Genomic DNA, 7,971 nt, shown 5'->3' on the forward strand with positions numbered 1-7,971 from the left:
GAAACTCAAGTTGCTTGATTGAATATCTTTTATTGATTGACAACTCATGTGAAAAATAAAAATTATATTATAACAAAAGCATATAAAAGTTTGTAATGTTCTTGTGTACTTACATTATCCCCCCAGGACCCACCAAAAAAAAAAAAAAAATAAATAATAAAACAAGGAAACATTCCTCACAGTTGGGAAAACCTAACTAAAACCAAAAATTTCATTAACTAAAATAAAGGTAACTTTTTTAAGGGTGGTATGTTAAACGTACAAATAATTGACACTTTCAAAATTGAATTAACTTTTTGTGTAGTCCCTGTTTTTATTTTAACAAATAATAACAAAAAAAAACATAATAAGTTACATCGTAATATACTACAAAATTGTTAAATAGTATTCAATTGTAAAGACATTCTTTAGAACAATAAATACGTTTTGTTTTTTAGAGAGTTTCTCACTTTATTTTACCAACTCAATTTGTTATTTGTTCTTGCTCGTTTTTTAGTAATATCAACAGTTTTTTTTAACACTTTTTACAAAAGGTATCCTTTTGAGTAATGTTTTATTTTTACCTTATTTAAAAAAATTTTAAATTATGATATTCAATAGCAAATAATTGATTTGATTATCTTTTTTTTAACAATAAAATCTTAATACTTACTCAAGGATAGTTTTTAGGCTTGTAATACGAAAACTTTCCTTTAGAAACGTATGGCTTCGATGCACTTCGACGTAGGAACTATGCTTCAAGATGTGCGAAGCATTATATACTTATAATTAAATCAGATGCAGACTAGCATTAAAAAATATAGTGTGTTTTCTGCATAATTTATTCATTAGCTTGAACCTACATACATACATTGTATACAATTGTAAACAATAAACATATGCGCAACACCTACATATGTATATTTTCCACATCCAACAAGGAAATTTAAGGTAGAGAATTGGATAGAATAAATTGTATTACAAAAGCTGATATTATATAAATAAGTAAATTTTTCGAAAAATTGAAGAAAATTTATTCTTTCCCAAGGAAAGAAAATTTCGTAGTTTGAAGGAAAAAATTGGAGTTAGCAATATTGTCTGTAGCGCCCTGGAAAGTTCATTCTTTTTTTTTTGGGTGCAATTTGTAAATGGAGATAAATTTATGATTTCCAAATTCAATTTATCGGACAATTATGCGTAGAGCCTGCATGATCAATTTAGTATATCCGGTTATGTTCCACAGAACTGGAACACTGCCCAGCAAAAGCTGGGTAACCACATCTCATTACGATTTGCATTACCAGGAGTAAAACTGTCATTACACATTGTGGTGAGTTATAATGACTAACTCCCTGCCAGCATTTCAAAGTTCCATTTCATCCTCATCACTAGCACAGACTCGTAAGTGACACTTACGAGTAAGTGACACTACAACTATCTTATTATAATTTATTTAAATAAAAACGAAAATGAAGCGCTGAAAACATAGTTATGAAACATAGTTATAAAAATTGTGAAAGGTATATTGGTGAACAATTTTCGAATTTCCAAATGGAGTAAAGTGATTGTTTTTCAGATATTTTTCCAGACACGCTGTCTCCATCGAGAATAAACAAACTGGCTGATAGACGCTGCAACATGTAACTTTCTACTTGTAACTCATCATCATTCTTTTTATACCCTCCACCATAGGAACTTTGTCATTCCATTTGTAACACATCGAAATATTGCTCTAAGACCCCATAAAGTATATATATTCTGGGTCGTGGTGAAATTCTGACCCGATCTGAGCATGTCCGTCCGTCCGTCCGTCTGTTGAAATCACGCTAACTTCCGAACGAAACAAGCTATCGACTTTAAACTTCCCAAGTAGTTGTTATTGATGTAGGTCGGATGGTATTGCAAATGGGTCATATTGGTCCACTTTTACGTATAGCCCCCATATAAACGGACCCCCAAATTTGGCTTGCGATTGCTCTAAGTGAAACAAATTTCATCCAATCCGTCTGAAATTTGGTACATGGTGTTAGTATATGGTCTCTGACAAGCAGGCAAAAATTGGTCCACATCGGTCCCTAATTATATATAGCCCCATATAAATCGATCCCCAGATTTGGCTTGCGAAGCCTCTAAGAGAAGCAAATTTCATCCGATCCGGCTGAAATTTGGTATATGGTGTAAGTATATGGTCCATGCAAAAATTGGTCCACATCGGTCCATAATTATATATAGCCCCCATATAAACCGATCACCAGATTTGACCTCCGGAGCCCCTTGGAAGAGCAAAATTCATCTGATTCAGTTGAAATTTGGTACGTGGTGTTAATATATGGCCTCAAACACCCATGCAAAAATTGGTCGTATTCGGTAAATAATTATATATAGGCCCCATATAAACCGATCCCCAGATTTGACCTCCCCTTGGAAGAGCAAAATTCATCCGATTCGGTTGCAATTTGGTACGTGATATTAGTATATGGTATCCACCAACCATGCAGGAATTGGTTCATATCAGTCCATAATTATATATAGACCCCATATAAACCGATCCCCAGATTTGACCTCCGGTGTCTTTTGGAGAAGCAAAATTCATCCGATCTGTTTGAAATTTGGTACGTGGAGGTAGTATATGATATTTAACAACCATGCCAAAAATGATCCATATCAGTCCATAATCATGTATAGCCCCCATATAAACCAATCCCGAGATTTGGTTTTGGAGCCTCTTGGAGGAGCAAATTTCATCCGAGTCAGTTGAAATTTGGTACATTGTGCTAGTATATGGCCGTTAACAACCATGCCTAACTAGGTCTATAACGGTCTATATAGCCCTCAGATAAATCTATCCCCAATCACACAAAAATTGGTCCATATCAAGTTCATAATTCTATATAGCCGCCATATAAGCGACCCCCATATTTCAATTCTGGCTCTCTACGTACCGTGCAAAAGTTCATGTCGATTCGTAATTATTTGTAGACTTACCTATACATAACTTTTTTGTCTAATATATACCACGTGGACCATGGACTAACTCACAATTTAGAAAACGATGTTAAGAAGTTTTAAGATACCACAACCCAAGTAATTCGATTGTGGATGACAGTCTTTCGTAAAAGTTTCTACGCAATCCATGGTGGAGGGTACATAAGATTCGGCCTGGCCGAACTTACGGCCGTATATACTTGTTTCAATGCAAAAAATTATATTAAATGTGACGTGATAGTGGTATAAAAGTTATATTTATAAGAAGTTATAAATGTTTAATCAAATTAATAAAAATCTAAGCAATCGTGTTTTACTTGACCACAATGATTGTTTTACAACTACCTTAAAATTCACTTTTTCTGATAGTTGAAGGGGCTATTATTGGCGACGTTCTAAATTTATCTAAAAAGGTACCTAATAATTACACTCATGCGATACTTTTTTGTAGTAACTTGGCGTGGTACAACTTCTCAATAGTGACGACGCTGTTTTCGACGTGGTGGGGATTGTCAGAAGCGCCGTCAAATTCAAAACATGTTGGCAGGGATTCTGGAGGAATGTTGGTGTCATTATAGCAATTCACAATTTATTGTGACTAATTTATCGAAAAACATGAAATTCAAAGTGATAAAGTGTCATAAATAATCGCAGCAGTAAATATTTATTACTATTTGAGCATTTCATACATTAAAAATGCAAGAGTTCACTTCTTTTCTGTGATTGTTTTTAAACAGCTGATGATAGTGTTGCATATTTTTGGAGATGTCCTGGATAAACGAGTACTCCGTTTTCTTTTAGTCCTTCACGGCTTAGGGTATCCAGTGCTAAAAGCCCTAATGTTAATTTTTAATTTGCCTCACATCAAAATTTCTTTGAAAAATTATTGAGTAGATATGGATTTCAATTATTGCTAATGTGTGGAATTTTACTGTTGCGGGTAATGTCTGTATTTTGTTGAGAACGCGATTTTCTCAACAATTTCCCAACTTGAATATTAACCTAATCCTTTGAAAAATGATTGAAATTTAGCATTTTTCAAACGTTTCGTGTTTATTGGCTATACATGCACTTATTTATTGTATAACGGCAACTCTACTATGTATCATATCAGGAGAACACACTTGATTTCAGTGTTGCCAACTCCCCAAGGCCAAAAAGCACCAAAAATATATTATAAATTCTAACATACCACCATGGCTGAACAAGAAGGTTAAATCATAGGCCCATATGATTACAATTTTTTTATTTCGACAAAATTTTAAGATGTTAAAATCATATGTTTATGGTGATTGCAGCTCTCCAAATGACACTGCATAGCAAATGCATCTCAAACAAACTCGCGCATTCATAGCTGGAGAATTGTTCAAAGATGACTTGAGTATCTTGATAACATATTCCAGAACCAAAATACCACGCACATCAGTTTTTAGACTGCATCATAAACTGTTTTTGTTAATAGATGGCGAAGATCCATTTGACTGATTTTCATTCTTAACTTTGGTGGGTATTATAGTCTTATTTGTCTCATATCGGCGTTCCTCGGATGAATTATCCACTTCACAATCACTCATAGGTGACGCAATTAAATTTGAACCTTTATTTTTCTCTGATTTGAATTATTTTGTTCAGGACAATTGAAAGATAAATAATTGCCACTTTTACCAATGCCATACGATTCTTTTATCAGCTGATTTTGACTTCTTAAAATTGTAAACAACATATTGAAATTTGTTTTTGTTATCGCGATTCAACCTCCTTATTCAGCCATGCATACCACCTTCCACCAAAAAATCGAAAATTAAATGCTCTACTAAAAAAAAAAAAAACAAAAAAAAAACTTCCGATTTTAAGAAGTTAAGATCGAGTTTAGCTGCTAAAATAGTCATTTTTTGACAATTACAATTTCTTTAATAATTCATTTTAAGAAATACAAACTTTGTGAAAATTTGCTTTTGGCTATTCCATCCATCAAGTTATAATAAAATTTGCAGCAAATATGCATAATTTTATGCCTTTTTTACTGATATAGTTTTCACTTTAGCGCCAAAACTCGAACTTAGTACTCACCATTATGAACCGCTATTCAAGTATACACTTTGATTAGTTTTAATGCTTTCGTCCAATTCATTTTGATCAGTGATGTTTTTCAACTTTCAAAATATTAATATATGGACGGAGTCCATATTAATTGTTATGTATTTCGTTCATGTTGATCAATAGTCAAACAATAATTAATCTGGCATCTCTTCTTAATCTTATTCTTTTTATTATTCTTGTTTTCTCGTGTAACACATGTTCTATAATTCACTTCCTTTTTGTCAGAGATTGTGTAACAAGGTACAACAATAAACGGAAATATATAAAATTTGGTGTCAGAAGTGGGATTAAAAGGAAATGCCACCTGAGACAGATGGGACACCATCCATGCAGGCACTTGCTGAGATGTTCAAAAATGTTTTGCAAACTGCTATGGCTAGCGCGTCACCCCCAAATGCCGGGTCTTCATCTACAGCTACTGCCTGTAAGCCAGCTCAATTTTCGGTGAAAGAGTACAAGCATGGAACATCGACTGTGGAAGATTATTTCCGTCATTTTGATTTAGCACTACAACTCAGCAAAATACCTGAGGAACAGCATGGAAGTTATGCCATACTTCATATGGGCAATGACTTGTTTAGCGCGCTCAAGTTCCTCGTTAGCCCACTAAAAAGTGAAGACCTCTCTTATGCCACAATTAAAGACACTCTCATCAGACATTTCGACAAATCTAAGAATAAATATGCAGAGAGTATTAAATTCAGGCAAGTATTGCAGAACGGTGATGAAACGGTGGCTAACTTCTCTCTGCGTCTAAGGGAAGCTGCAACATATTGTGAATACGGTACATTTCTTGATCGGATGCTACTGGAACAGTTTTTGTTTGGTTTGAAAACAAGAGAAATGTGCAACGTCATTATAGCGAAAAAACCGGGGAACTTTGCGGCGGCTTATGAGTTAGCTCAGTCATTAGAGATTGCCGACTGCGCTGTGGCAGAAATGAAAACGTCGTCGATCGAGCCGAAGACAGAAGAAACACACAAGTTAGGTTATGTTAACAACTCACAAAAGAGACGCGTGATAAATCGGCGACCCACCGACCAGAGGGAAGCTGGAAAATGCAATGGGTGTGGTGGTATGCATCCTCGTACTCACTGCCGATTCCGTAATGCTATATGTCATAACTGTAAGAAAAAAGGTCATATAGCCAGGGTGTGTATGACACAGACAGCGCAAATAGCAGTACAAGATTCCTGTTCATCAAGTGATGAATCTATTGAAGAGTTGAATAACGTCAATATCATTCACCAGAAGAAATCACCAGGTAAAATTATGATCAGCGTCAATATTGACAGGAAGACTGTTCCAATGGAATTAGACACGGGGGCACCATGTTCAATGATGAACGTAACAACCCAATAAACACAGGATGAGCGTTTTTCAAATGCAACACCTTTTCAGTTTGAGGGTAAATATCATTTTCAACATAAATTCAACTTGACTTGAAACAGCTCATCTTCAATGCATCTTCGAATTGTTTTCGAATTACAACCAATTTGGCAAAATGTTGACGAAAACTTTGAAAATGTGTTGAAGATAATTGGAGAAAACTTTGACAAAACACTACCCTGAAATGCAACGAAAAAACCACATGGTTTTCAATACTACTTTGGACAACAAAGTTCGTGGAAGAAATACAAAAATGTGGAAATTTTTTAATAATCAATTGAAATTGCTTATAATAATTGGTAAGTAAAACTAAAACACGAAATGAAAACTTTAAGGAAGTCACTAAAATCAAATCTCTTTGCAGACAACTAAAATATTTGGATGCTGATTCTTGGACACATTAAGAGGCTGGCCGATGAAAAATGCCTTATCGAGAAGAGAAAGTTTCCATAAATCAAAGTGCAACCAAAAAAACTTGGTATTTATGCTTTTCCATATCAACAACTACTGGATGATAATTCGCATCACATCGATAGTTTAATTTACATCGCATCATCAGTTTAATTTGTTATTTTGTGAATTGAAATTGCTGGAAATTTATTCCAATTATCTGGTCATCAAGTTCCTGAAAATTGCCAGTATGTTAATAACAACAATTTTGTAACACCAACGTTCTTGAGGAAATCACGAAGTATGTGGTCAGTTGGAAGAAATACAAATTGGTAAGTCAAAATAAAAAGTGAAATGAAAACATAATGGAAATCACAAAACTCGATTGTTTAGCTGAAAACTAAAATCATTGGATGGTATATTCTTGGAAGATGTTGGCCGATGAAAAACCGATGAAGGGAACAACAAAGAAAAGTTTTCAGAAAACTTACAAAGTGCAACCAATTAAAACAAAGTGCAGCAATTCCTATATCAAGAACTTCTGGATGGAAATGTGCATTACATCAATTTACATCCCGTCATCAGTTTGATATTTTGTGATTTCCTCTTGCTGGAATCTATTCTAACACACAAGCCAGCAAGTTCCTCGATAGTAATTATTTCAAATTGCCAGCATATTAATTAATAGTTATTTGACACCAACATTATGGAGGAAATGGAATTATACATGTAAAAATGTTTAAGGTATTTAAAGTTGTATTCATAGTTTTATTTATTAATACGTTTAATAAGATAATTACCTTTTGATTGGTATTATATTATTATTTTTATATATTATTAATGTTATTTTTAAGATTATTATATTTGTTAACGAAAAAAATAATAAAATTTACAAAATCTCTAGAAATTTAGTATTGACTTTCAGTTAGAACTAGGATTGACTTTCATACAAATTGTGGTTTGAAAGTATTCGCACAATGCTAATTTTTTATTTTTATCACATTGAAAACTGTTTGAGAAATTATTGAGTAGCGATGCATTTCAATTTGAGGATTACAATTGAGAAATTATTGCTATTGTGTTGAATTTTACTGTTGAGGGTAATGTCTGTTTTTTGTTGAGAACGCG

The 7,971-nt window shown here is 33.7% G+C and overlaps 1 protein-coding gene across 1 annotated transcript; it reads left to right on the forward strand.

The window, feature by feature from the left end:
• Positions 1-5,171: 5,171 nt before the first annotated feature.
• LOC142219844 (uncharacterized) lies at positions 5,172-7,750 on the forward strand. Its single transcript, XM_075288628.1, has 3 exons — positions 5,172-6,752; positions 6,818-7,175; positions 7,237-7,750. The coding sequence occupies exon 1, from the start codon at positions 5,362-5,364 to the stop codon at positions 6,424-6,426; it is 1,065 nt and encodes a 354-aa protein (XP_075144743.1). The 5' UTR covers positions 5,172-5,361; the 3' UTR covers positions 6,427-6,752; positions 6,818-7,175; positions 7,237-7,750.
• The last annotated feature ends 221 nt before the right edge of the window (positions 7,751-7,971 follow it).

This window comes from Haematobia irritans, chromosome 1 (assembly GCF_050003625.1).
Source record: "Haematobia irritans isolate KBUSLIRL chromosome 1, ASM5000362v1, whole genome shotgun sequence".
Lineage (NCBI taxonomy): Eukaryota > Metazoa > Arthropoda > Insecta > Diptera > Muscidae > Haematobia > Haematobia irritans.